Source organism: Trypanosoma cruzi, genomic scaffold (assembly GCF_000209065.1).
Source record: "Trypanosoma cruzi strain CL Brener 1047053516557 genomic scaffold, whole genome shotgun sequence".
NCBI lineage: Eukaryota > Euglenozoa > Kinetoplastea > Trypanosomatida > Trypanosomatidae > Trypanosoma > Trypanosoma cruzi.
In genome coordinates, this window is record NW_001849368.1 from 41782 (window position 1) to 69375 (window position 27594).

At 47.9% G+C, this 27594-nt stretch overlaps 10 protein-coding genes and 3 pseudogenes across 10 annotated transcripts, besides 47 other annotated features; all 13 read left to right on the plus strand.

The window, feature by feature from the left end:
• Positions 1–403, plus strand: Tc00.1047053509967.3 (annotated as a pseudogene; the record flags this gene model as incomplete).
• Positions 1–3342: a sequence feature (heterozygous, Esmeraldo-like haplotype).
• Positions 489–532: a microsatellite.
• On the plus strand, positions 783–1037 carry Tc00.1047053509967.7 (hypothetical protein, conserved; the record flags this gene model as incomplete). The annotated part of the gene is made up of 1 exon (XM_810204.1): positions 783–1037. The coding sequence occupies one exon, from the start codon at positions 783–785 to the stop codon at positions 1035–1037; it is 255 nt and encodes an 84-aa protein (XP_815297.1).
• On the plus strand, positions 1387–1914 carry Tc00.1047053509967.10 (hypothetical protein, conserved; the record flags this gene model as incomplete). The annotated part of the gene is made up of 1 exon (XM_810189.1): positions 1387–1914. One exon carries the CDS (start codon positions 1387–1389, stop codon positions 1912–1914), a length of 528 nt encoding a protein of 175 aa, XP_815282.1.
• Positions 1934–1955: a microsatellite.
• On the plus strand, positions 2195–5989 carry Tc00.1047053509967.20 (mismatch repair protein MSH4, putative; the record flags this gene model as incomplete). Its single annotated transcript, XM_810190.1, has 1 exon — positions 2195–5989. The coding sequence occupies one exon, from the start codon at positions 2195–2197 to the stop codon at positions 5987–5989; it is 3795 nt and encodes a 1264-aa protein (XP_815283.1).
• Positions 3343–6069: a sequence feature (areas not merged during assembly with more than two copies in the genome that could not be assigned to a particular haplotype).
• Positions 6026–6065: a microsatellite.
• Positions 6070–6346: a sequence feature (haploid, Esmeraldo-like haplotype).
• Positions 6346–7950, plus strand: Tc00.1047053509967.30 (aspartyl-tRNA synthetase, putative; the record flags this gene model as incomplete). The annotated part of the gene is made up of 1 exon (XM_810191.1): positions 6346–7950. The coding sequence occupies one exon, from the start codon at positions 6346–6348 to the stop codon at positions 7948–7950; it is 1605 nt and encodes a 534-aa protein (XP_815284.1).
• Positions 6347–20644: a sequence feature (heterozygous, Esmeraldo-like haplotype).
• Positions 8019–8064: a repeat region.
• On the plus strand, positions 8173–8988 carry Tc00.1047053509967.40 (hypothetical protein, conserved; the record flags this gene model as incomplete). The annotated part of the gene is made up of 1 exon (XM_810192.1): positions 8173–8988. The coding sequence occupies one exon, from the start codon at positions 8173–8175 to the stop codon at positions 8986–8988; it is 816 nt and encodes a 271-aa protein (XP_815285.1).
• Positions 9012–9055: a sequence feature (T-rich).
• Positions 9073–9094: a microsatellite.
• Positions 9339–9387: a sequence feature (A-rich).
• Tc00.1047053509967.50 (hypothetical protein, conserved) lies at positions 9437–10144 on the plus strand (the record flags this gene model as incomplete). The annotated part of the gene is made up of 1 exon (XM_810193.1): positions 9437–10144. One exon carries the CDS (start codon positions 9437–9439, stop codon positions 10142–10144), a length of 708 nt encoding a protein of 235 aa, XP_815286.1.
• Positions 9747–9771: a microsatellite.
• Positions 10155–10179: a sequence feature (AT_rich).
• Positions 10183–10213: a microsatellite.
• Positions 10241–10269: a microsatellite.
• Positions 10271–10353: a sequence feature (GA-rich).
• On the plus strand, positions 10550–11563 carry Tc00.1047053509967.60 (hypothetical protein, conserved; the record flags this gene model as incomplete). Its single annotated transcript, XM_810194.1, has 1 exon — positions 10550–11563. One exon carries the CDS (start codon positions 10550–10552, stop codon positions 11561–11563), a length of 1014 nt encoding a protein of 337 aa, XP_815287.1.
• Positions 11567–11617: a sequence feature (A-rich).
• Positions 11666–11689: a microsatellite.
• Positions 11814–11938: a microsatellite.
• Positions 11982–12099: a sequence feature (T-rich).
• Positions 12129–12164: a sequence feature (AT_rich).
• Tc00.1047053509967.70 (katanin, putative) lies at positions 12225–14270 on the plus strand (the record flags this gene model as incomplete). Its single annotated transcript, XM_810195.1, has 1 exon — positions 12225–14270. The coding sequence occupies one exon, from the start codon at positions 12225–12227 to the stop codon at positions 14268–14270; it is 2046 nt and encodes a 681-aa protein (XP_815288.1).
• Positions 14346–14365: a microsatellite.
• Positions 14448–14518: a sequence feature (T-rich).
• Positions 14603–14650: a sequence feature (T-rich).
• Positions 14787–14830: a microsatellite.
• Positions 14956–15017: a microsatellite.
• Positions 15030–15108: a microsatellite.
• Positions 15120–15154: a microsatellite.
• Positions 15217–15242: a microsatellite.
• On the plus strand, positions 15353–16390 carry Tc00.1047053509967.80 (hypothetical protein, conserved; the record flags this gene model as incomplete). Its single annotated transcript, XM_810196.1, has 1 exon — positions 15353–16390. The coding sequence occupies one exon, from the start codon at positions 15353–15355 to the stop codon at positions 16388–16390; it is 1038 nt and encodes a 345-aa protein (XP_815289.1).
• Positions 16411–16436: a sequence feature (AT_rich).
• Positions 16439–16454: a microsatellite.
• Positions 16455–16487: a microsatellite.
• Positions 16579–16601: a sequence feature (AT_rich).
• Positions 16676–16704: a microsatellite.
• Positions 16762–16781: a microsatellite.
• Tc00.1047053509967.90 (hypothetical protein, conserved) lies at positions 16896–19118 on the plus strand (the record flags this gene model as incomplete). Its single annotated transcript, XM_810197.1, has 1 exon — positions 16896–19118. The coding sequence occupies one exon, from the start codon at positions 16896–16898 to the stop codon at positions 19116–19118; it is 2223 nt and encodes a 740-aa protein (XP_815290.1).
• Positions 18522–18553: a microsatellite.
• Positions 19217–19246: a microsatellite.
• Positions 19416–19442: a microsatellite.
• Positions 19669–19759: a sequence feature (T-rich).
• Tc00.1047053509967.100 lies at positions 19863–21395 on the plus strand (annotated as a pseudogene).
• Positions 20351–20400: a sequence feature (GA-rich).
• Positions 20645–21145: a sequence feature (areas merged during assembly that could not be assigned to a particular haplotype. This can correspond to areas where the two haplotypes were merged or to regions with more than two copies in the genome that were merged during assembly.).
• Positions 21146–27594: part of a sequence feature (heterozygous, Esmeraldo-like haplotype) that runs on past the window's edge.
• Positions 21531–21571: a sequence feature (AT_rich).
• Positions 21775–21799: a microsatellite.
• Positions 21924–27161, plus strand: Tc00.1047053509967.120 (annotated as a pseudogene).
• Positions 27301–27328: a microsatellite.
• Positions 27420–27473: a sequence feature (T-rich).
• Positions 27523–27549: a sequence feature (AT_rich).

Below are 27594 nucleotides of genomic sequence, written 5' to 3' on the forward strand. Positions count from 1 at the left end.
CTTTCTGTAGTCTTTTGTTGTTTTTTTCTTTTGCACAGTGATATGGACACGCCGTTTTGCCATGTTTGCTCTTTTTGCCGTGTACACGTTGAATCTGCTTCTCGCGGGGATTATTTTGAACCTCACGACATTACCGAAGACCTTCCAATTTATCTCAAACGTTTCTCTTATACGTCTGGCGTATGAGTCATCTATTCTTTCACAATTTCTCGGGCGTGACTTTGGCTGTGGGGAGTCAAATGAAACGATGTGTTATACCGGCCCACAATATGCGGCGTTTTTAGGATTTAAGAAATCACGTATGTGGGTGAACGTGTGGATCCTTGCCGGTATATCTGTGCTACTCATCATGGGGTCTCTCTGCGGGATGTTGTGGCACCGTCCGCCGCGTGATTTTCGTTGAGACATGCAAGGAAATAATGAAAGAAGAAGGAGAGTACAGCTCATGGCGGGGCCATCATTTGATGAATTGAGTGAAGAGAGAGAGAGTGTGTGTGTGTGTGTGTGTTTGCGTGCGACTGCGTGTTGTGTGGAGTTGGTGATCGTCTGCTTGATTGGATCGTTTCCAATTGTGGTGCTACCCGTCTACACATCTGCCTTGTTTTTTCCTGAGTTTCAGACGGGGAGAGAGGGAAGGAAGGCATGAAGGAAGGGGGGTATTGTCTCTCTGTGTGTATTGTTTCCCCCCTTTTTTTTTTCCTTTTTGTGGTTTCTTTATTGTGTCTCTACCGTTGGGACACATCGCACTGCAGGAACACAGGAACATCACGTGAAGGAAAGGAATGTGGAGAGAGAGGTGGCACACATGCACCAAAGCCATGGGCATTCTATGGACAGTTGGTGGCCGTCTGCGTACGGTGTACAATGGCTCGAAGAGTGAGGAAGAGCGACGCAAAGACCGATACGCCACATTTATTCGCCTCACTGTTTTTGCTCTTGCGTTTGCTGCATTCGTCACGGTAGACAGTTACGGCGATCCGGCAGAGGCGGTGGCCGGCGTGACACGTGGCATACGGCGTTTGCTGCGAGGACGCTGATGCAAATTTGAGCCGTGACGACTGAATGCACGCATTGGATGAATGCCGTTGTGTTTTGTTCCCGGTGCTGGAAAGTGATGTCACCACACGGATGAAAAAAATTTGTTGTGTGAACGAAGGCCGGTGGGCGAGGCTTAATTTTTTTTTCTTTTTGCGTATTTGTCTGTCTCTCTCTCTGTGTGTGTGTGTGTGTGTTGTCGTGGCGACAGCGGTGGATGAAATGTTTACGCCTTGCTGGCTGTCATCTTTTCTATTTTCCCCATTTTTTCTTTGAATGGTAAATGCACAATGAGGGCGTTATTCCATTAGTTTGGTTGCATCCGTGGGCCAGGAGTAGGAGCACAAGGGGATGAACTCAGAAGGGAGAAGAAAAGGGAGAGGAGAGGAAGATGGCGATGTTGTCAGGCTAAAGTACCGCATGCCACGGATGAGTTTTGCACCAATGTTTTTATTATTTTTTTTTCTTAACTACCTGGCATGGTTCACCACCGTCAATGAGGATGGCACCGACCTTGTCATGTCGCCATACGTCGCCACCTTGAAGGCGAGGAAGGCCCATGCCTTGCGGAACGAGGAGTACCCTTTCGACATGCAGCTTTTCTTCGAGGACGTCGTGCTTCGCAACCTCTTCCGTTTGAGTCAACTATTTGGTGGGATGAAGGGGGTTCGCCTCATATGGTGCTTTGCGTGGCTTGTGCATTGTATGGAGCTGGGCATTGCCTTTCGAATTTGTTTTTCATGCAGGGCAAGAACGGCGGTTTTTGCCGTCTACTGTCTTTTCACGGTGGCGGGAGGAATCACGCAGTTACTTCCTTTGATTGAGGCCCGTGATGCATATCTATTGCTACTGCAAAAGAAAAAGAATAAGAAGGAATAAAAGAAAGCAAAACAACAACAACAAACAAACAAACAAACAAAAACCCGACAATGGGGCGGGGGCCTTGGCAGGAAAAAGGTGGAGCAAGGAAAAATGAGAGGGCGACTGATGGTAGTTTCCTTTGGATTCCACCTAAAAGGAATATATTTGGAGCAGGAGATGGATAGGTGAGTTTCTGCCCATGTGCGTGCGCGTTTATGCCTGTGGAGTCGTACTGCGGGTCCCATGGACCACGGGAAAACAAATGAACATGCGGCTTCACACCGCACACACGGAATGAATGAACACGTGCATTTCTGTGATGGTGTTTTTCTCCCTCCGTTGGTTGTTTTTTTCTCTTGCACGCGTTTTCTCTCCATCACCCCCAATTAGACAGAGACCCCTGCGGGCATACGTAGAAAGACACATCCGCGTACATATCTATCTATCTGTATACATATACATCTACAGAGGCAATAAGGAGTCTGGGGAGGGGGGAAACCCATACGGCGTTCTCTCGTGTCACGTAACGAGCGAACCACCTGCTCACACTTTGACACCGGGGCGGGGTGGGGCGCCGCTCTCTCTCATGAATCTGCGCCCGCATAGACCCGGTGTCCGTAACTCCGCCCCTTTTATTTCCGCTGCAGGTGCGTCCCATAACCCTCATTCCCCTAATGGTCTGCAGAACGAGGCGTCATTTGCCTTTGCGGTGGGCGAGGACCCGCATCACATATCATCACCGTGGGCAGGTGTCACAACGGAGTTGGGGGGACGGCCCGTTTTCGCCGCGTGTCCGCCGTTCGACCGTATTTCTCAGCCTGTTACTCCCGCAGCGCCCTTGCAACGCGCTGGTGTAATCGCCACCGATACCACCGCCCTTCTACGTATGAGGACAGGGGCAACGACATCGTCAGCGGCGAAACGCTCTGGCGCAAGCCAAGGGACCGGGGACTGCATCGTGGCGCTTATTCACAACCGTGCCAATGAGGTGGGCGTGGCTCTGTGCCTGTTTTCTTCCCTGGCGGTCATCATCACACAGTACGGTGACAGCGTGGCCTTCGCCAAGACGCTTTCATTTGTGTTTTCCCGCAATCCAGTTGAGGTGCTTGTGCCGGAGACTGCGCTGGACGGGAATTTTGTGCAGACATTGTTGCGTCACTTTCGTCACATCACCTTCACGGGCGTGCAGCGCAGCACATTTGACGAGGCCCGCGGCGCGCATCGTCTTTTTGAGCTCATGTCAACAGACGAGGCCTGCCTGGAGGTTGGCAACACCGACCGATATCTTTGCGTGGCCGCTGCCAACGCCTTGGTTGAGTTTTTGGAGATGAATTACAACTGCACGCTTCTTCCGCACACTGTGCGTGTGCAGTACTTGGCGCTTGAAAATTACGTGGAGGTTTCACCAATTGCTGCGCGAGGCCTGCACCTCATCTCCTCTGGCCCGCCACCTCGAGCCCAGTCGGGTGGTCAGCGACAAGACGATGCCGTGGGATGCGGCCCCAAGAAACGTTCCGCCCGCAAGACACTCTTCCGTGGACCACGAGAGCAGCGACAGAGCGCACCGATGCTGTCGCTTGTGGATGTGTTGAATCACACAATGACAATTGTGGGTGGACGGCTGCTGCGCTCCACCATTCTGCAGCCTCTGCGCGACCCCACAAGCATTGAGCTTCGCTATGACTGCGTCGAATGGCTGCGGCAAGAAGAAGAGACACTCAAGGCGCTGCGGCGCTCACTGCAATTGCTTGGAAATAACGACATTGAACGCACCGTCTCTAATTTTTCTCATGAGCCAAAGGTACAGACATTGAAGACCATGCAGCAGCGAATTGAGGCCGTTGTGACGTTGTGGCAGCTTCTGGGCTCCGCCACACAACTTACGACCACGTTAAGTAATTGCTTGCGCGAGGACGAAGGCGCACTGAAGGATTGCGAGCACGGCGGCCCTCGTAGCCATGACTGCTGCCTCAGTAGCGACAGCGGCAAGTATGATGTAAATGAAGGCGATGCGTATTGTTCTTTTCGTGATGAACAACCGTGTCCCAAGAGGCGGAGACTGGATGAGTCATGCCAAAGCCCTCAAGGCGTTTCTCCAGCACATTATCATGGCGTGACCGCAGAAGCACCGGCAGTTGCTCTGAGGACCCATCGCGGCACGAATACGCTCCTCTGCAAAATCCTTGAGACTCTGACAGAGTGTAGCATGGAGGAAATCTGCGCCGAGATTGCGCTACACCTGGACGAAGGCGTATTGCGCGCCACCAGCGGCGTGGGGCCACAAGTCGGTGATGGAGTGACGCGGCGAGCATGTCGACCCAGCAGTGCCATCTCTCAGGTACAGCACTGCTTTGCCGTCAAGCCCAACATCAGCGGTACTCTGGATATAGCCCGTCAGCAATACAGCCAAGCCATTGAGGCAATTTTTGCTCTCGCAGAGGAGCTAAAGCAAAGGTACAGTGTTTGGTCCCTGCATGTCGTCTATGATGGTGTGCGTGGCTACCGTTTTTCGTACGACGCTCGACATGAGCGTAATGCACCTGATGCTGTCTTTCTGCAGAAATACTCTGGCGGAAGTCACGACTCACTTTATCACAGCAGCCGCATGACGATGGTGGGGGAAGAGGAGAAACAAACGAATACCATGGAAAAGAGCGGTGGTGGTGGTGGTGGCTATGGTGTTGGCAGGGCACACGCCGTGGCCACCGGCAGCGCCTCTCCTCTGCGTGACGAATACTTTTCTACGCGTCAGGAGCGTTTTTGGCCAACTTATTCCCACGACGCTGCGGCCCTGACACCTGGGGAACAGAGTGGGTGCAACGGTGAGCACCAACTCACAAAACACCAGGTGCGCGGCAGGCGGGTAGCGTGCACGACCAATGAGTTGCTGGTCCTTTGCCGTAATGCGGAAGACGCGGTGGCAGAGATTTTTTACACCCAAGACGGTCACGTACGATTCCTGATTGAATATCTTCGGCAGCGCCTGGGGAAGCTGCAGGCGGTGTGTGACGCCGTTGCCTTGTTGGACATGCTGGCGGCCTTCGCCGTGTACTCTCGGCGCAACGGTTGTGTCCGACCGAAATTGTTGAAACCAGAGAGGCCTTTGGTGAGCGGCGGGGGCACTTACTTCTTGGAGGCCCGTCACATTGGCGGCCTGGCGACAGCAAACAGCATCCAATGGGGCGACGATGCCAGAGTCCTTCTTGTCACAGGGCCCAATGCTGCTGGGAAAACGACCATTCTGCGACAAGTTGGTCAGCTCTTTGCCCTCGCACAAATTGGGTGTCTTGTTCCAGCCAAGGCTGCTGCGGTGCGTCCTTGTGACAGAATTATTGCCCACATGCTTTGTGACGATCTTGAAGATACGACCACCTCTTCCTTCGGGAAGGAGATGCGGGAACTCTCGTACTTATGTCTGCACGCCACGCAAGAGAGTGTGGTACTGGTGGATGAACTTGGAAGACGCACATCTGCGCGTGAGGGAGCCGCGATTGCGTGGGCGACGGTGGAGTTTCTTGTAGAGACACGATGCCGCAGTGTCTTTGTGACGCACTTTGGGCCTTTGACGCGTCTTGAAAGCCGTTCCGCGGGTGCGGTGAAGAACTACCATCTTGCAGTGGGCACCGAGAGCGACGAGGAGGGTGGTGCGCTGGGGGATGCAACAAAAACTTCTGGTCGCCCGGCGTGTACTCCCCGCTTCGAGCACCGACTAATTCCCGGCCCCTCACTGGTTGATCACTATGGGCTGCGTCTCGCGGAACGTGTTGGCTTTTTTAAGCCAGCACTTGACCTCGCCAAGGAGCTGCTGCCTCTGATGGAAGGGGTTAGGGGAGCACAGCAAGTCGGCAACACTGACCATGACGCCGCCGCTCCAGAAGCAGAAGAGGTTGGCCGTGACGAGCGTGTGGAAGTGTTGTCTGATGGGCGCAACCGTGGTGAGCCGGGAGAGAGTGGTGATGCTCATGACAACGCTTCCCAACCAACCGAGGTGAGTGCGCGGCTTGCTAGTGCCACCGATCTTTCCAGCATTACTGCGGTGAGCGATGAGTCGGACATCACCGAAACCATGCGGAATTTTTATCTGAACCAATAAATTAACTGTGTTTTTTCCCCGTTATTATTATTATTGTTTTTTCCTTTTCTTTTTTTATTTCTTTTTTTTTTTTTTTGTTGCCCTTGGGGAAGGGGATTGAAGGGTTTGTGTGCGTGGTGAGGATGGGGTAAGGTGGGGGTGGGACCCTTTTTCTTGGTTATTGTTTTTTGTCTGCGAACCGATAGAGGAGCAGACGGTCTGGTCGTCTTTTTCAATGGGGGAGGAGTTATATGTATTTACATCGCCGCTTGTTTTTTTGTGGGGGGTGATTTGAGCAGGGCGCTGCAGCCGTCTTTTGTTTCTTTATTTCTCGCCCGTTTCTTTATTTTGAACTTTTGCTTTTGTTTGAGGGATTCATGCGGCGCCAGCGGTGGGTGCTGCAGCGCTACTGCTCTGGCTCTTTTACAGCGACGGCTGTTGGCCGCGCAACAATTCTGCAAGGGACATCCCTGTCGTCAATTACTTCTTTGGAGGCGGACGCGGCGAAGCCGGCGACGAGGATCCGCGGACGTGTGGAGACGACACGCATTCGCGGAAAGATTGCGTTTATTCATCTTCGCCAGCCACCCTGTCACTCTATTCAGGTGGTGGCATCTGCCGCGGACATCGTGCGGCGGGTGAAGGAGCTCACGCCAGAGTCCATCATTGACGCGACCGGCACTCTTGTGCCAGCGGAGCGGCCTGTGACTTCCGTCAGCTGCAAGAATTATGAACTCCACGCGGAGCGTGTCGATGTGGTTAGCAGGGCGGCCACGCCGCTCCCTTTTCCCATAAAAGATTGCAACACGAAGCTGGACACGCGCCTGAACCATCGTGTCATGGACATGCGCACACCACTGACAGCATCGGTGCTCCGCCTCGTGTCTGCCGTCTGCCAGTGCTTCCGTAAACAACTGCTTGCCCGTGAATTTGTTGAGATACACACACCAAAAATGTTGGCTGCTGCGTCGGAGGGCGGGAGTGCGGTGTTTACGATTGATTACTTTGGTCAGCGGGGTTACCTGGCTCAGTCGCCGCAGCTGTATAAGCAAATGGTTTTGATGGGTGATGCAATGCGTGTGTTTGAGATTGGGCCTGTATTTAGGGCGGAGAAGAGTCTCACGCACCGCCACCTGACGGAGTTTGTCGGCCTGGATGCCGAATTTGTCATTGAGCATTCGTACACGGAGGTACTTGATGTGCTGGAGTCGACAGTTTGTGCCATGATTGACCATCTTCAGGAGGATCACGCGGCGCTGGTACGACAGGCGCGGGAGTCACTGGCAGACATGGATGCCGCGGAAGGGAGTCCCTCCGCATTGGGTCGGAACCAGGAAAAGGAAGAGGCATCAATTGTGTGCGAGCTGTCAGAGGAGACTCTCGGCGCTTTTGGATGTTTAACAACGGACGCGACGGAGGCTCACTTGACAACCGATTGCTACCACGGCCGCGTTGGCGTTGGCAGCATTGACGCCCAGAGACGGAACCCGCGGCAGCCAAAAGTGTTGCGTCTCACCTTTGACGACGCGGTGCGGCTGCTTCTCGATCACCATGTGGTGGATCAGCCTCCGACAGACTTCACTCTTCCGCAGGAACGACGCATCGGGGAGCTGGTGCGGGAGCGGTATGGGGTGGATGTTTACATTATCGACCAGTTCCCCCTCACAGCGCGACCCTTTTACACGTTGCCGCACCCACATAAGACAGAGTCGACATGCAGCTTTGACATGTACCTTCGCGGCGAGGAGATCTGCAGCGGCTCGCAGCGCATTCACGACATAACGCTTTTGTTGCAGAACATGGAGCGACTTCAAGTAGACGCAGCGAGCCTGAAGGAATACGTGGATGCCTTTCGGTATGGTGCCTGGCCTCATGGTGGCTTTGGGCTTGGACTGGAGCGTATTGTGCTCTTTCTGCTTGGTGCGAAGGATATCCGGCAAATTTCGCTTTTTCCACGAGACCCGAAACGTCTTGCGCCGTAATTTTTCCACCCATGCGCTTGTCATTTGTCTATGCCATTCCCACCCCTTTAGGTGTTTTCATTAGTTGAAAAAAGAGGAAAAAAAAAAAAAAGAAGAGAGAGAGAGAGAGAGAAACGAATGAATGCATGATGAATGTGGCGGGCGCTGTGAGTTTTCTTTTGGACCGACGTGAACGCCAGTGCGGCTGCCGACTGTCTGCTCCCCGCCGTCACTCTGACAGGAATGAAGGAAGAAGAACAATCAAAAGAAAGGGACATGCCAACGAGCCTTGAAGCACGTCTCGCATCCTTGGCCGCGCGCTTTCAGGAGATTGAGAGGAGCGTTGTGAAGCTACGCCACATGTCTCACGGCACGCCGAATGCACCCTCCGCAGCGGCTGCCACCGTAACGCCAACGGTGGCGGCACAATATCGCGATCCCTCAAAATTGCAGGAGTTGCAGCCATGTGCGCGTGACACACCGGAGGTTGCCGCGCTACGGAAGTGGTGTTTGAAGCATGGACTTTTTAGCGCGCGGTTCCGCTGGGTGCCGTCGGACTATTATCAGCAATCGCTGCAGTGGCGACGTGATATTTTGGAGGCCCCTTCCATTTATCATCTTTGCAAGTCCATCGTGCTGGAGAACACGCACTGTACCCACACAGACTGTAGCCACCGCGAGAACTCTCGCTACTATATCGCTGTGTTCCCGTACACAGAGAGATTTGACGATCGGCTCATTATGCGATTTGTAATGGACATGAACAAAGGAATGGGAAAGAAGAAGTTCAACTTTCGCCTGGCAGACCCACAGAAGGCGCTGCAGCTGACGGGCTTCGGTCATGGTGCAGTGGCCCCACTTGGCACCACTGAAGAGATTCCTGTAATCATCAGCGACCGCATTGCGCAACTTTCTCCACCGCTATTTTGGATGGGTGGTGGCCACGTGGGTTGCAAGATGTGCGTGGATGTGGCGGAGTTTCTTCAAGTCATCCGTCCTTTTGTTGGCTCCTTCACATCCCCACTGCCAGTTGAGGAGTTGGAACGGCTGGTTGATTGAAAAATTAGGGCGATTGCCGTCTCTTTCTCTCTTTTTCTTTTTCTCTTTCTTTTTTTTTTTTTTTTTTCGTGCGAGTTTAAAAAATTTATTTTATTTTATTTTATTTACACGTGTATGCATGGGTGGGGTGGGGAGGAGGGATAGTGGATCCTATAATTATTGATCGATTGATCCAGTACTGTTCATGTATTATTATTATACATTTAATGTCTCTTTGTTTGTACAATTTTTTTTTTTTTTTTTGCTTTTCTATTCGTTTATGTAACACACACACAAAAAAAAAAATTTGTGTTTATATGTGCCTATATATATACGCCCATCGGTATTTGCGTGTGTTTTCATTGGGGGTTAAAAAAAAAGGGAGGAAAAACAACAAAAAAAAAGAAAAAAACAAAGAAACGGTATTCAAGGGAAGTACATAGGTGTGGATGCACGAATTGGCTTCATAATGACATTGTCGGGTCGCCAACTACTTTGCCCTGTTCTTCTTGACATCGGGAGTAGCCGCTCCGTGACGTTGCCGCAATTTCATCAGGAGGTGCGTTCTTCACTGCTCAGGGAGGTGGACCGCATCCTGGCGCGTCATGGTGAGCACAGCCGGTTACCGCAGCAGTCATCAGCTGCTCTGGCCACCTCACCGAAATTATGGATTCGTCCATGCGGCTTTTCAGCGGAGCAGCCGCTGTTGCAGCACGACAGTTGGAAAATGCCGTGGCAGGCGCACATACATGCCGTGCGGCAACGAGGCCGGATGCCGTCTGCTGCTGCTGCTGCTGCTGCTGCACCCCAAATTGGCCTTGAAACGGAAACGGCGCCGTTGTTTGGCACGCTTTCATTGCCGTTGTCTGTTCGTGTTTCAAACGCCGCTGCAAAGGGAGAGGAATGCGTGACGATGATGATGGAGTTTTTTCGTGTGGATGTCTTCATCCCTGTTCACGTGCAGATGTATCATGTGATGCGTCGCATTCTGGAACGGAGGGACCTGTGGGGCGTGGCACCCGTGGGAGTTGTGGTGCCGACACATCACACAGAGTACTTTATGGATGCAGCGCGGCGCATGCATGAACGTGTGTCGAGGTCAACGCTTTCTGGATGTGACGATGTGCCAAGTGTTTTGGTGTACAATCCCAAAGGGCTCCAGTTCCAGTCACCATGACAAAGTGGGCTTTATTTTATTTTTTATTTTTTTTTGCCTATATATATATATATATATATATATATATATTCTTTGGTTGCTGTTGCCATGTTTGGCAGAGAAGGAGGGAGAGAGAGAGAGAGAGACGAAGAAGAGGACAAGAAAAAAAGGGGAAAAAGAGCCTCAGGCAAACAAATAAAAGTAAGAAGAAGAAGAAGGAGGAAGAGGAGGTGAGGCAACGCTGTGAAGTGGAGCTAACAGGTGTGACAGTGCAGCCAGGGATTTCATATAAATAAACATCCTCTTCGATATTTTTACGCATAGTTTACATTGTAATACATACATACATACATATTACAAACATAAGGGTGCAGAGGTATATCTTATATCTTATATATATATATACAACAAGGAAAGGAAAAAAAAATGAAGAAGGCAACAAAGCAGAGATCACCACAGGTGCAATTCCTTTCCAATATGGAGTCGAAGTACCCGGAGTATGCCAAAGCAATACAAGTCACAGAATGCATGATGGTGAAAGGGTTAAATGCACTGGACAAGTTTTACCCAGTTGGAGAGCGCATATATAAAAGTGGTGCAGAATGGTTTTCAACCGCGAAAAAACATCAATTGGCGCATGTTTGGCCGATTCTTCTTGGTTTTTGTGTCTGTTTCTTTGGCGGATGTTTTGCTATGCTTATTGCTGTAGTGGAGGTGGTGTATCTTACTACGTGGGATAGTATTAAAAAGAGTATTGGTACTATTTATGAAAATTACCTTTTGGCACGAGAGGCAAGCCTAAAGGATGACATGTTAGATGAAGATGGCAATGGTATTCCAGATGTTCAAGAGATTTCCGGAAAGGAACTTTTTTCACGTAAATTAAGTTTGTTTTTATGTTCTGTAGATCCAGTCAGTTTAAGGGAAGCCTTTAATACTTTACTTCTTGCATTTTTTGCAATCCTTGCAGCTCTTAAGAACAATATTGCCAATACACTTGTATTTGCATGTGGTCTTGCAGATATTATAGAACGTAATTTTACAATAAAAGATTTCATTGATGATGTGTTGCCTCCGGAGCATAAGAAGTTGTCTAGTCTCATGACGATGATGTTGTTGAATTTTATTTCCGTAACCGTTGCAACGGTTTTGAAGCGGTATGTTATGACGCTGCAATGTGCTTTGCTTGGTGCAACGATGCTTGTTGGAAATGCCATCACACTTGGAAAGAAGGCACATCTTGTGGAGGAGGATCTTGACATGAAAAGTCAGCGAAGCAAACGTCTCATCACTTTATTGGCGTGTTTTGGATTTCTTTGGCAGGCCTCTAACGGGTTTTCGGTGCCGTTTCCGTTAAACATTTTGCTTTTCCCCGTCTCTTTGCTCGAGTGGCTTCTCGGCGTTGTCTTCGCCGTTTCCGTCACTTCGGGTTTCGTGTGAAGCAAAAAAAAAAGAAAAAAAAAAGAAGGAAAAAAGTGAAAGAAAAGAAAAGAAGACATTTTAAAGTAGAGGACAAATGGAGAGGAGGAAAAGGGGCACCGGAAAACAAAACAAAACAAAAAAAAAGGAAATGCCAACAAAAAACGCAATTTTTTTTTTGTCCCTCCCGTTTTTTTTTTTTTGTTGTTGTTCTCTGTTTGTGCGGCTGCGGGTTGTAAGAGCGCCTGCCGCAATCAAAATAATGGCAGCCATATTTATATATTGTATGTATTGTATGTGTAGGTACATGTATGTAGGTATATATATGTATATATATGCACATATGTAAGTACAACATATATAAATATAAATATAATATATGTGTGTATATGTGTAATGGAACAAAAATGTATATTTATATGTATTTGCGATTTGGGGATTTGTTTTTTATTATTATTTTATTTGTTTCTTTTTTTTTTTTTTTTTTTCTTTTCTGTTGTATTCTTTTATATTAGCTTTTAGGTGGTGTTGCTTCTTTTTTTTTTTTTTTTTTTTTTACTCCGACACAATACACAATACACAATACATATTTATATATAAATATATATTTATATTTTATTTTGGCTTTGGAGAATTGAACGAAAGGGGGGAAAAAGGAAAGTGTTGGTGGTGTGAAGAAAGGATGGAGAATGACATTGCCCTACAGCAGGCCATTTATTCTTCCTTGAGGAGTCAAAGAAAATACAATCAGCAATGTCAATCACGCAGTGCTCCAGTTAACCGCCAGACAGAATCTATTCAGCCCCGTAATGGTTTACGTAATGCTCTCTTACGTGAGGGTATTATGCCTGCAGTTCCCCGATCTGCCCAAACAGGAATTTCGGCCCCTGTTGCTGTGTCGCACTATCGATTTTCACCACCTCGAACGGAATGTGTGGGTTCAACGGAAGAAAATTCAAATTCAGCAGGATCGCCCATACATCTTCAACGGGTAAGTGATCGCGTTCCAGGATGGACACAAATGTGCACAGGAGGTCGTATTCAACGACAAAATACGTTGGGTTCGCAGTTGGTATTTATAGGTACAGAAACGCATTTGGAGCAGACTCAAAAAATTTATTGCAGTGATTTATTGTTATTACGGGCAGTAGCTCCACTGCCTAATGATCAAAGTATGTCTTGTTTTACTGCTCAAGTACAGAGTTTGGTGTCGCCAGGACATTATGCCATGTTTGGTATGGGTGTAACACCGAATGCTGGGGAGGAACTGCACGGGTTTCCATTGATTTTAATTCATTTTGATGCATCTGGAGCCGCCTTTATTTCCGTGGAACGGTGGCATATGACGGAAAATGACACATTTGAACGATTAGTGGTTTTGGAACCAATGAAGACGCTTCGTTTAATTCGAGACCGTGTGACATTGTCGTTGGTTATCACCTCACAATGCATGAGTTTATCCATTAATGGTGAGCTCTTGTACCCAATGATTGTGGCAGAGGGTGTGCGTTTGGGCGAGGCACTTCCCATTCTCCTTTCAACGGGTGGAAAAATAATAATTCGGGATGTGACGGTAACGGAGGGGGATAAACCCCCTGTGAATCGATTGTATGGACGGCCCTCAAGTTTAACTGTGTCACCGAAAAAGAGCGATGCGACAAAAAAAGGTCAGGCAAGTTTAGAGGATCGTCATTCACCCGGCACACGTGCGTCCCGGTCGGAGAATCGTGTGCCCACTACAAAAAGACCCACAGCAACGCGTAACACAACAACGAAGGAAGGAAAAGGTCGTCCCGGGGGTGACAGTCTTCCTTCAGGGATTAATGCGGAATTTGCAGACCGTATTGAGTCTGAAATCATTGAACGTTCGCCCAATGTACAGTGGGAGGACATTGCTGGAATTCCCGATGCAAAGCGATTATTAAAAGAGGCTGTGATTCTGCCACTTTTGGTGCCGGAATTATTTACCGGAGTTGTACAGCCATGGAAGGGTGTACTTTTATTTGGGCCGCCTGGAACAGGGAAAACAATGCTTGCTCGAGCCGTAGCCACAAGTGCAAAAACAACATTTTTTAACATCAGTGCATCTACTCTTATCAGTCGATATTTTGGAGAAAGTGAAAAAATGGTACGGACTTTATTTCAGCTCGCTCGTCATTACGCACCTTCAACGATATTTTTTGATGAAGTGGATGCCCTCATGTCTTCTCGAGGCGGAAATGAACATGAGGCCAGTAGACGTGTGAAAAGTGAGATGCTTCAACAAATTGACGGATTATCGACTGAAAGTGATAGACGTGTGATGGTGTTGGCAACGACAAATCGCCCATGGGACTTGGATGAGGCCATGCGACGTCGTTTGGAAAAAAGAATTTACATCCCCCTTCCTGACGCGGAGGGTCGCATGGAACTTTTGAAGAAACAAACATCCTCCATGTCATTGGACCCCAGCGTCGATCTGGGCATCATAGCCAAGTCAAAAACGGTAGGATTCAGCGGTGCAGACTTGAATTTGTTGGTTCGCGATGCGGCCATGATGCCAATGCGTAAACTTATTGCCGACAGGACACCTGCCGAAATTGCGGCCATGAAGGAAGGGGGAAAAATGGTGTTACCGGCAGTGACGATGCGGGACTTTGAGGAGGCGGCGAAAAAAATTCAGCCGTCCGTCTCGCAGCAGTCCCTTAAGCAATTTGAGCGGTGGTCGGAGGAACTCGGGTCGGTGTGAGAGTTGCAAGCGATTTCTCCCAGTCGTTAAGAGAATTTTTATTGCTGCAAAAGGAGGAAGAAAACAAAAGGAGAAAACAACAACAACAACAACAAATATGTTTTAAGATGTCCGGTCACTTCCCCTCCCCCTCCCCATGTTGAAAGCGAAAGAGGGAAAAAAAGTACTTCTTGTGTGTTTTTGGTTTTTTTTTTTTTTTTACTGATGTTCTTTTGTTATATCTTTTTTTTCTCCCTTCTTTTTTTTTTGTGTGCGTGCTTTGTGTGTTTACGTCCTGCACTGAACGTCGGTGCAATAAAACTTGCCACTTTGAAAAGGGGGAAAAAAGAAAGTTTCTTTTCTTTTCTTTTGTGTTTTTTTTGTGTTTTTTTTTTTGTTTTGTTGTTGATGTTGTTGATGGAATGTCGTGACCAGACATTTGTGCGTAAAGAAACAAAACAAAAAACACTTTTTATCTTTATTTATATCTAAATGTACATTGGATGCATATGCCTTTAAAAGGACGAATAGGAAAGAATATACATGTATACACACATATATTTATATATTTATATTTATATGAGATATGTGTGGTAATTTTTATATATATACATGTGTGTGTGTGTGTACTGTTTTGCCCCCACTTTTTTTTTTTTTTTGTCGCGTGTTTTTACGTGTGGCGAGGGATAAAGAAACCGTTAAATCCTTTTTTTTTTTTTTTTTCTCTTTTCTTCCTTCTTCTTTTCTTTTTTTCTTTTTTTTTTTTTTCCTGGCCGGTATTATATGTACGCATCCATCCATCCATCTATTTATTTATATATTTATAGAGATATGTATGCGTATTTGTGTGTGTATTTGTGCGAGTAGGGCTTTTTTTTTTTTTTCCTTTTTTTTTTTTATTTTTTGAAATGTAGAAATTTCTGTTTTGCCCCCTTCTTTTTTCTGTCTGTCTGCCTGTCTTTTTGTGTTATTTATTTATTTATTTATTTATTTTATATGTTTGGAAGGGGGGTGAAAAGGGGGAAATACGACGACGAATAGGAGGGAAAAACAGACATTTTTATTATTTTTAGTTGTTTGCATGGCTCAGTGCGACTTTTCAAATGACGGGAGTGTTGTTGGGCGTATTTGACGGCTACATGTCGTTGGACCGCAATGCGCTGACGTCTGAGACGAAAATTGGCGGCACGCCGACGTACTTTCCGGCACTTTCGGATGCTGAAAAGGCCACCATTCGAGGATGGACCACCTGCGGGGTGTGTGGCTACCCGATGTTTCTTCTTCTGCAGGCCTTTAGTCCCCTGCCGTCGGCACCTGCTTTACACCACCACCGGATGATTTACATCTTTTGCTGCAACTCTGCCGCATGTGTAACGCAGCCATCATGCAGTTGGTGCGCCTTTACCCTTCAAGTGGACGCGGTGGATGAAAATGCGGCGGAGGACGAGGAACCCGAAGACATGTCGCGGTGCGATCCCTTGCGATCGTCTGAACTGCCGCCCCATACATTTCCTCCGTGCTTTGTGGAAATCGTAGCCGAACCAAAAAAAGAAATTGTTGTACCAACCGAGTTAGAGGCTGAAATGATTCGGGCTTCGGAAGAAAAAGCCCGAAACGCTGGCATCACAGAGGCCGATATAAAGGAGTTGGAACGGACGATTGATTTAAAGGACAAACCTTCCGATCATGAGTTTGAGAAATTTCGAAGACGAATGGCAAGGGAACCGAGACAAGTTCTTCGTTATTATGTGCGTGACCCATTGGGGAAGAAGAAAAACGGAGCACCAGCACCAACTGCTTCGCCACTTTTTATGCATCCCAGAAATGTGGGGAATAGAGTTCGAATTCCACCATGTGACAGCTGTGGAGCTGCTCTCATACATGAATTACAACTCATGCCTACATGTGTGTATTATTTGCGTGTTGGGGAATACATAGCGAGTGGGAAATCCGCTTCGGATGAGGGCGTTGATTGGGGTTCAGTGACAGTTTTTGTCTGTTCAAACGACTGCTCGAAGGATTGTTCGGGTGTGGTGCTGCGCAGGGCCTTTGTGCTTGTGGAAAAGGCCCCGGAGTTGGAAGACGAGGTGAGAGAAGCGGATGGGCGACAAAACTTTCACTCATTTATAAATTCTTCGTGATGATGGAGAAAGAGTGCGTGTAATATATATTTATTAAATTAATAAACGAAGAAACGGGAAGAAAAATAATAGTAATAAATAATAATAATAATAATAAAATATAAAAAAAAGAAAAAAAAAAAGGACGGGAAAGAAAGGGACCAAAATCTGTAAAGTAATTGTGTCCTTATTTTGTCCTGTACCTTCCCATTTATATAAATATAAATAAATACACATATGTATATTCGCTCTTCCCTATTCCATGGTGTGGGACACGATCATGTTAATATTCTTCTTTTATTTTATTTTTTTTATTTATTTATTTATTTTTTATTGTGTTTGTTGTTGGACCTGCTTGTAGGCGTGGTGGGTGAGGCAGATACGGATTGTTTCCCCTCCCCCTCCCCCTCCCTTTTAAGACTTCTGCGCTTGGGCTGCTTAAGAAAAAAGGAAAAAAAAAGAAGGCTGCCCATATCGTTAAAGAAGCGACTGGGCAATTGTGCTAGAATTATATCGGGGATATTCAATGAGTCGCGACGCAAAACCGTTTTTTAGAAGGCCCACACTGGCCGATCTTGTGGCAGGAAGACAAGGCTCAAATGTATCACAGGAATCCAACTCTGCTGGGACGTGTCAAGGTGTTTCGGTATCCTCCGCGGGTTCTACGGTGCCGCCAGTCTCCGTGAATACCGGAGGTCGCCCAGTAGATGACGTGGAGGAAGCAGGGGCTCATGATGATTCCTTTGCAAGGATGGAACAGTCGGGACAATGGAAGCTGGAGAAAATAAACCGAGGGAAACTACACGATATGTTTGTCAAGGAAAATGGTATCCGACGGGATAATGTCATACGGCTTTTAAAAAAAATAGGTATAAATTCCTCACTGAATGATGCAGCACTGCAGGTGCTTTTTAAGGAAAATACACACACCGAGTCTTCCATTTTACCTGAGCAATGGGTGGCTCTTGTAGAGAAACTACTCCGGGTACAGGAAGATGCTACCGAGGGCACGGCGCAATCCAATGAGGTTCTTGCGTCAAAGCCAAGAAATGATGAAAAGCCGAAGAACGTCAACGTGATGCAGAGGAAGGATACAGTTTCATCACAGAGGAATCGAGAGGTTTTACCTGAGCGTAAAGATGGAAATAAAAACAATGTCAGTATCAACAACTACGTTTTGAATGAAACCAGGGAACATCCTGGTGAAGTATTTGAGAAAAAGTGGATTACCGGAGGTGAGGCGACAGATATTGCCTTGTTGAAGTTGTTTATTCATTGTGGTGCATTAGACCGAAAAGATAGAGGAATAGAATTGTTACCTGAAGATTTTAGACGCGTCACGTATCTCCGACGAAACATATTACCTCCAAAACCCATCGTATGGGATGCGGCATCTAAAATAGCTGATTGGTGCTTGCAAAATTCGCATTCAACAAGTTATGAAACAGATGATTTATGCATGAAAATGTCAAGTTTTCTGGACCTTTTAAATGATGAGTTTCTTGACCTTACAGGTGGAAAAGTATGGAATGACAAGGCAGCGAATTCTTCTCCTCCGACAGTATGCATGGTTCTTGCTTCACTGGCACCTGTGCCACTACAGCGGCTTTTTGGCAAAGAGGTGGTAGATCACCTTTGCAGTCCCTCGACGGTTCAGAACGTATTGAGGGCATTAGGAGGTTCTCGTGGACTTTTTTCAACTTTTAATGAGCCAATGCCTCAAAATGGGAAGGAGTTTGGGATTCCTCCACCATTGCCACCCCCAGCCTCGAATAACCCGCAACGTCCACAGGCCCGTTTATTGCCTTTTTTTTCTTCGAGCGCATGTATGATCGGCATGGGTGGTGGTGGCGCTGAGGGTTGTTTCACTGGCATGGATGGGGCAGGTGTTAAGAAGAAATCCCCTTTGGTTTCTTATTCTGTGGGCTCACGTTCTTCTTCGACGCTGCGGGGTGCAAATGGGAAGAATGAGCAGCCACGATACATGGAACCAAGGCCACTTGACGAAATATCTGCCTCTATTGTTGCAAGATCCAAGGCCCGTAGGCTTATAGATGAACTTCGAAAGAATGCCATTCCCATTAATCGTTACGAGTGTTTTGCACGTATTGATTACGTTCAAAGAGCCATATTTGATGATGCTAGCCTTGGAGAGGAAGAGGAGGAGGAGGAAGAGGAGGAGGATGGTGGAAATGTTAGTCGTGATGCCGGAGCACGCGCCCATCGACGGCATCGTTACACTCGTTACAGGGCTCGACCGCCAGACATTACAGGCCCATTGTTACCTGGCATGTATAAGTTGGGTGGGCTTGGTCAACCCCTGCAGCGTCGAGCAAGGCAGGAGACATTTGAGCGTCTTTACGGGCTACGCTTTGGTCAAGTGCGTGGGGTAAGCAATGGCTCCGGGTATCGATCCACGTCCTTGAAGAGTGCGGCACTTTTGGCGTCACGCAGCGCGAGTGAAAGAGGCACACTTGCTTCTGGGCAAATCAACCCAGTGAAAGTGGAGGACTCAAAAAAGGTGGGGTTTACTGAGGAGCGACCGATGCAACAGGCGGATGATGCGCCGACACCTTTGTATCAGCGACGGCAAATTCGTGGGAAAATGACACGGCGGGGCTCACGACCACCGTTAATGCTGGCCAATTTGTTTGCAAAACAAATTGTCTTTTCTTCGCCCGGCTCACAACTACCGACTCCTAATTCTGGCACTGTTTCCACAAGGAAGGGTCAAAAAAGAAACGGTTGATGAATTCAAAAGAGGAGGAATATTATTATGATAATGATAATGATGAGGGAGCTCAAGATAGCGTGCCAATTAGATGATATAAATATATTTATATTCAGTTTTTTTTTCTTGTTTTTCTTTTTTTTTTTCACTTCAACTAGAGAGCTGGCACGTCGTGTAGATTTACAGACGCGTTGATGTAGCTTCATTGCGGCTAGTTTTTTTTTTTTTTTTTACTTTTGTTCTTTCATTTATTGGAGCGGCAGCAAATGATAGATGTTCGTTGATAAATGCTTTTTTTTTTTTGTACTACAGATGTTTTCTTTTTTTTTTTTTTTTTTTTTTGGTGCGTGTGAGAGTGGGAGTGTGAGAGAGTGAGTGTGTGTGTGTGCCCTTCTTGCCGACGGCGACGAACTCGGAGGGGCGGGACGGACATTTGAGCGAAACGTTTGAGAGCGGAGGAGCGGAATGAAGCGACCAGAGAAAGTGATGAGGAAAATTTGAGCCAAACAAAACATTGAAGCACCGGACTGAGACGGGGACCAAAATGTAACTTGGCACGAGGCATCCCTTTCTTTTTATTGTTGTTGTTGTTTCTTCTTCCTTTCTATTTTTTATTCTGGAAGGGCTTTCATTTCCCTTCTTTTTTTTTTTTTTTTTTTCCTCCCGTCCGTCGGTGCGTGAGACAACAACAACAACAAAAGGGTGTGGGGGAAGGAGAGAGAGAGAGAAAAAAAAAAAGGGAATAAACAGAGGGGAAAGTTCATGTCATTGTTGACACGAGTGGCACCGAGTAGGCTCGTGCCTGGCGCCAAGGGGGTCTTCATTACACGTCCACTGAAGAAGTTTACACCGGTGGAAGTTGCGCCGCCGCCTGACGCCATTGCACCGCCGTATTTGGTGAATCTTCTTCGCATGCCGCCCCACACGATTTCGCTTCGACACTTTTTAGCGCTGCGGCATCAGTTTAGTAGCGGCATGTACTTCAACGTGGCCACATTGGGCGGGTGGTACTTGATTGTGCCTGGCAGCCACGCCCCACTTGCAGACCCCGCGGGACTGCGGGCGTGGCGGGAGCGGCACCACCATCGCTATGAGCAGAAAGCCGCCGTGCGAAGAAGGAAGACAGACGAGGCGGTGACGGTGACGCATGACTCAACTGCCAAAAAAAGCCGAACAACATTAATGGATTCATGTGATGGTGGCAAGAGGAATTCTTCTACCGCTGTACAGGGCGATGACGATACCAACATGGAGGGAGAGAATGAAGAGAATGAGGAGGATGAGGAGGAGGGGAAGGAGGTGTATGCTGGTCCCTCTGCAACAGCATCCTCTTCTGTTAGTTTCGGGGAGACGGTGTCTCGAGCGTCACTGCTGAGTGAGTCGCGGATTGTTATACCTGAAAGGCACCTGTTTGAGATCAATGATGGGGTTCTGTGGGAAACACCTCCGCTGAACGATCTCGGCAATCCTGCGTACTGGAAGCATCACACGACGCGTATGCAGTTATACGAAGACACCAGCATAAGCGCAGAGCAGGTAGAGTCCATTGCGTCACCGCTTAACACAGAAGGCATTCAAAATTTCTCTGGCTACACGGAACAGGGAAAGGCACGTGCAACAACAACGACTTTTTCAGGTATTAACACACAAGGCCAATGTGAGGCTGAATGTAGATGATAATACACGCCTTTTGACACTCATGCCCATCATTGACCTGAAGGAGGGCGACGAGTTACTGCTTCATTACGGTCGTGAGTGGTGGTCGCAGCGGCTACTCTCCACTCTTTTTATGTCTGTGCCTGACAATGAGATGCGGGATATTCGCTGGATTGAGGCACTCTTTAAGAAGCCGACAGATGTGAGCAAACCATTTCCTCAGCTATGCTCTGCTGTGGCGCGAAGGAAAATGCCGAAAAGGGGAAAACGTGGTGAAGATGGGAAGGCTTCCGATGTAAATGACGGGACTAACGTGGATGCAGCAACGCAACGGGATAATTTGGTGCTGTACAATGCGGTAACACGTCGTAAGGCTACGGATGCAGAGGCGCTTATATTTGCTGTGCGAAGGAGTTGTGTTAATCGGAATTTTTTTACCACTCTCGTTGGGACGACTGGTGCGGGTGTGTTTGACGTGTCAAATTGTGATGACGAGGTGCCACTCCGTCGGTTACGCCTTACGTTGTTACAGTCATTGCATCTCGAGCACGTTTCAGCAGACATGACTGGCGTGCAAGCGGAGAGGTCAGAGGCCCAATGTGCTGAGGATGAGGAGGATGGTTCCCTCATTCTCTGATCACATGGCTTTCTCGCCACAATTCCTCTTTCAAACAACTTTATTGGCGAGGATACATGCGTGTTGCATGCATGTGTGATGGTAATAACTGCTTTAACTTGATCGATGTGCACATCGTCCTCTTGCAATAAATTCTCTTTTTTTTTTTTTTTAAATTATTTATTTATTTGATTTATTTGACCATCTTCAAATGAATAAGTGTCGTTTTCTCTGCAGAATAGGAGGGGATAATTATTGCGCGTGCGATAGCAATTTAGAGGGGACCTCTTTGCTTTAAGGGGAGAGAGAAAGAGAGAGAGAGCGCCAAAAAGAAAAAAGAAAAAAAAAGTGTGTGTGTGTATCCGTGTGGAGGAGGAACACGCATCAAAAAAGCAGGGAGTGAAAAAAAAAAAAAAAAAAAAAAAAACAGAACAACAAACGGCAACATCAATAGAAGCTGGCGCCACAGATTACGTGCGCACACAGGGACAAAAGAAGGAGAACAAGAGGCAGGTAAAGGCGGGCTGCGTGATTGGTATCTTTTATTTGAAATGCAAGTGAAGCACTACAAAACGCTGCTGGCTTCTCAGCCAGGATTTGCCCGCGTGCAGGCTATCTGCTGGTCGCCAAATAACAAACGCCTGGCAGTTGCCGACAACAATCGTTTTGTAAACCTGTACGACGAGTTTGGCGAGCGGCGCGACAAGTTTCCCACGAAGGCGGCAGATAACTCGGCTGGAAAGTCGTTTGTGATACGCGGGATGGTGTTTTCTCCGGACAGCAGCCGGATTGCGGTGGCGCAGTCCGATGGGATGGTGGCCATCTACCGGATTGGACTTGAGTGGGGGGAAAAGAAGGCCATTTGCAGCAAATTTCCACAGAGCAATGGGGTCACCTGCGTGTGTTGGCCGAACACGACGCAGGGAGTGGAGCTTGTTGTCTTTGGGACTTTGGAAGGGAAGGTGAAGGTTGGGATCTTGAAATCAAATAAGTCGCAGTCACTCTACGCACATGATCACGCCGTGGTGTCCGTGGCAAATTACGCCGACGGGCAGAAAGTCATCTGTGGTCACTTGGATGGCTCTGTCTATCAGTACACGTTTGATTCCGAGGAGGCAAACGAGGTGGCTGGATCAAAGAAGATTTTTCATCACTCTTGCGCCCCGTATGTTTTGCTTTGGGGGGAACACATTTGTGCAGCGGGACAAAATGGGCATGTCACTTTCTACGACCGCAATGGCCAGAAGGTTCAGAACATTGATTACAAGGTGGAGGAAGAAGGGGAATTCACGGTGGGGTGCTTTAATCCCAGTGGGCAGACGATTGCTCTTGCGTGCCGGGAGAAGTTTCGTCTTTTTGACTACAACCTGCGCTCCCGCAAATGGGAAGAGGGAATTGTAATAAACCTTCCCAATTCTTACAGCTTTTCCGCCATGGCGTGGAAGTATGATGGAAGTCGCATCGTGACAGGAACATTGACAGGAGCGGTAGACATGTTTGATGCCTGCCTGAAGCGGTACCGCCTTCGTGGTGCGTTTGAGTTTACATACGTCAGTCATAATCAAGTTATTGTGAAGCGACTGGCGACAGGAACCCGTATTGTGCTGCGCTCGAATCTGGGCTATGAGGTCCAACGTGTCAATGTCTATCATGACCGTTACCTGGTGGCCTACACATCCACGACTCTTCTTGTTGGTGACCTGATCTCGTGTAAGTTGTCGGAGGTGCCATGGCGATTGTCAGGTCGTGAGAAGTTTGTGTTTGAAAACCCGCAGGTTTGCATGGTATTTGCGGCAGGGGAGCTTTGTCTGATTGAGTATGGCAAGAAAGAACTTCTGGGCACCTGCCGCACGGAGGAGCGCAACGCCCATCGCATCTCTGTCCGCGTACATGAGCCCAACGATAATGGCGGAGGAGGTGAGCAACAGGCACGTAAATTTATCGCTTATCTTATTGATCGACAAACAATTCAAATTGACGATCTTGGAAGTGGGATAACCGTCGCACGCGTTACCCACCAATGCCGGATTGATTGGCTTGAACTCAATTATCGCGCCAACAAGTTACTCTTTCGTGACAAGCAACATCAATTGTTTCTATATGACGTAGAGGAGCAAACCCGCACCACATTGTTGAATTACTGTACATATGTGCAGTGGGTTCCTGGTAGTGATGTGGTGGTGGCACAGAACCGCGTTGAACTTTGTGTGTGGTATAGCATTGATGCCCCTGACCGTGTTGCCGTTGTGCCGATTAAAGGTGAAGTGGAGGGTATTGAGCGTGGCAACGGTAAGACGGAAGTCATTGTGGACGAGGGCATTAACACCGTTGCTTACGGTCTGGACGAAGCTCTTATTGAGTTTGGCACAACCATGAAGGACCATGACTATAACAGGGCATGTGATCTGCTTGATCAGATTGCTCTCACTCCTGAGACGGAGGCTATGTGGGCAAATTTGGCCACCGTGGCACTAAGGGAGATGAAACTACAAATAGCCCAGCGTTGCTACGCGGCCCTTGGCGACGTTGCAAAGGTGAACGCATTGAATCATATCAATGAACTTGCGGCGGCAGCAGCAAAGGCCAGTGATGGCCTTACAGATGGTTACGACCACTACACCGTGCGGGCTGAACTTTTTATGTTGAACAAGGAGTATAAGCGGGCTGAGCAGGTATTCCTTGAAAACGGTAAAATTGAAGAGGTGATGGCCATGTGGGAGGAAATGAATCGCTTTGATGAAAGCATCAATGTCGCTGAGGCACGTGGTTGGCCGGAGTTGGCAAATAAGCGTGCACAATACTACAATTGGTTGATGGAAACAGGCCAGTTTGAGAAGGCCGGCGAACAAAAGGAACGGGATGGCAAATTAATTGATGCCATCAATTTGTATTTGCGTGGCGGCACTCCCTCACGGGCGGCAAATGTCGTTTCGGCCAATGAATTGAGGCCCGAACCACAACTTCTTGAGGCCATTGCGGCCGCACTTTTTAAGGCACAAGTGTTTGAAAAGGCTGGTGATTTCTTTGAGAAACTCAAGATGGATGATCGCGCCATTGAGGCGTACAAAAAGGGTCATGTGTACAGCCGTGCAGTGGAGTTTGCAAAACGGGCTCATCCGGATCAGGTAGCGGCGCTGGAAGAGGCATGGGGTGACTACCTTGTTGGGCAGAAACACGTGGATCAGGCGATTAATCACTACATTGAGGCAAACAAATACGGCAAGGCCGTGAAGGCTGCGATTGACTCCCGTCAATGGAGCAAGGCAGCACACATTCTTGAGGGCCAGGCAGTGGGCGCCGATAATGACAAGACGGTGAAGGGCTTTTACAAAAACATCGCTCACCATTACGAGGAGCTACATCAGTATGGGGATGCGGAGAAGTTCTACATCAAGGCTGGTTCCGTCAATGAGGCTGTCGAGATGTACAGTCGAGCGGGGATGTCCGATCACATGTATCGTGTGGCGCAACGTCATCTCTCACAACAGCAGCTTGTTGCACTGTTTGTGGATCAGGCAAAGCAGCTGGAAACAAAGGGTGACTACGCCGGAGCAGAACGCATTTACCTTAAAGTGAATGAGCCGGACCAGGCAATTGTCATGTACAAAAAGAGTCGTGACTATACAAATATGATTCGTCTTGTTCAGGCCTATCGCCCGGATTATTTGCTCAAAACACATCTTTCCCTGGCGGCTCAGTTTGAGAAGGAGAAGAACTTTAAAATGGCAGAGACACATTACGTGGCTGGAAAAGACTGGGGACGGGCGGTCAATATGTACCGCGACCGTGAATTGTGGGAGGATGCCGTACGTGTTGCCAAGGTGCACGGTGGAGCGAATGCTGCGAAGCAAGTGGTCCTTTCCAACGCCATGGTGGTGGAAGCCGAGGACGGTGTGCGGCTACTGATGAAGTTTTCTCTTGTGGATGCTGGCATTGATGCCGCGTTGGAGGCACAGAAATTTGATTTGGCTTTGCAATGGTCACAGCTTGCACAGCCCGCTAAACTCCCTTATGTGTACCTCAAGTACGCCATGTACTATGAGGATCAAGGGGACTTCCGCATGGCAGAAGATGCCTTTTTAAAGTCTGGTAAACCACGTGAGGCGATTGATATGTATCTGCATCAACAAGAGTTTGAAAACGCCATGCGTGTTGCAGAGGGATATGATCAGACGGCTATCTCTTCTATTCTTCAGGCAAATGGACGGGAACTCTTCCAGAAGGGCAATCATCGCGAAGCGGAGGCTTTGTTTCTCCGTGCTAACACCCCAGAGCCATTGCTGAAAATGTACATGGATAGCCGGCTCTACACAGAGGCTCAACGGCTGGCAAAAGAACATTGTCCTGAGATGCTTGGCGAGATTGCAAAGCGCATTGCACTTCAATCAAATGACCCGAAAGAGGCAAGTGCAGTGTTGGAGGAACATGGAGAGTATCAGCTGGCCGTGGATACATAACATCGGCGCCACACCGGAGCGGGTGCCTAATCCTAACGTTTTGGCCAGTCTCTGGGTGCGTGCGGTGAAGGTGGCCCAGAAGCATGATCGCAATATGCTTAAGGGAGTCCTTCGCATTGCCACGGAGAAGTTAAAAGATGCCAAGCGATATGTTGAGGCGGGTAAATGCTTAGAGGACTGCGAAGACTACAAGGGTGCAATCAACATGTATGTACAGGGCAAGAAGTTTGACCTCGCGGAATATCTGGCCAAACGCATCAGCCCTGAGTTGGAAGACTACGTGAAGCGGGCCATTGTGCAGGACAGCATTGAAAATGGTGGAATGAAGGACGCCAAGGTGGTTGAGGAAATTGATCCAGAGTTTGCACTCAAGGCTTACATTGCCAACAACGACTGGGAGAATGCCATCCGTATAGCGAAGCAATTGACTCCGGAAAAAATGAAATACGTGGCAGGGTTGCAGATGAAGTACCATCTTAACAAAGATGAACTAACAAACGCTCTTGACGTGGTGGAGGAGTTACCACTTGATACAGGCGACTTTCGCTTCTATGACACATGGTTGGATATGGCCGAGAAACTTGTTTCCATGATGCCACTGAAGGCTGAAAGCAATTTGAAGTTAGATGGCTTCCACAGAAGCCTTATCAATGTCTCAGAGAGCATGGCCACATCTGGACAAAAACCAGAGGATGTCGAAAGGGCAAATGCGCTGGCACATATCATTCACGCTTATTACATGGCCCCACATATGTTGGATCTCTCTTTGGGCGATTACGCAATGAAGCTTCTCCTTGGTCTCCCTCGATGGATTCCGTATATTGCACCAGAAAAGGCTTTCTTTGATGCCGGCATGGCCGCAAAGAATGCTGGATCAGACGCCATTGCATTTCTTTACCTAAACCACTTTCTTGACATCACGGAGAAGATAGCGGAGGGTGCCACCGACAGCTCGAGCATCGATGACAGCAAATTTGACTCCACAGACTTCCCCAAGAAATACTTACTGCCGAAATCGTCGAGTGTGGATGTGGCGGCAGAGGAGGAAGTCAACAAATGGGTGTTGACCATTTCCATTGAGAGCAGTTTTGACCCACACTTGCCAACAACAATGGACCCACAAAATCATGTGGAGATGTTTGAGGGTGCACTGCGGTCTCCTGCGGGAGAAAAATTCCCTGAGTGTGCTGTGACTGGCTACCCAATCATTGGCGGGGGGCTGACAAGATGTCGTAACTGCCAGCGACCAGCAAACCCGGAGGATTGGAATCGCTACATTGTTTTGGGCAAACAGTGCCCATGGTGCGGCGTGGCGGATTCACCAAACTTTTCGATGTAGATATTTGTTCACTGGGAACTGAAGCACCGTCATACTCCCCTTTTTCTGTTTTTTTTTTTTCTTTTGGCGCCGTGTTTTACCTGCTTTGCCCCGTATTACTGCGAGTGATGCAGCTTGAAAGACGCGTGTTCCTTTTTTTTTTTTTTTTTTGTTGTTTTTTGCGTGTTGTTTTTGTTGTTATTTTGATGGAGATTGGTAGAGAGGAGGAATGGGAGAGGGAGAGACGGATGGGCCGAAGGAAACAAAGATCATTTTTATTTTTATTTTATTTTATTTTTTTTCTTTTCTTTTTTTTGCTTTTGTTTGTGGTGCTTTTTTGCTTTTATGCGTTTTCTTGTGGTTCTCTTTTTTGCCAAAAAAAAAAAAAAAAATAAATTTATTCTTGTCGGTTTGCGGTGGAACACGTAGAAGGGTGGGAATCGAGTG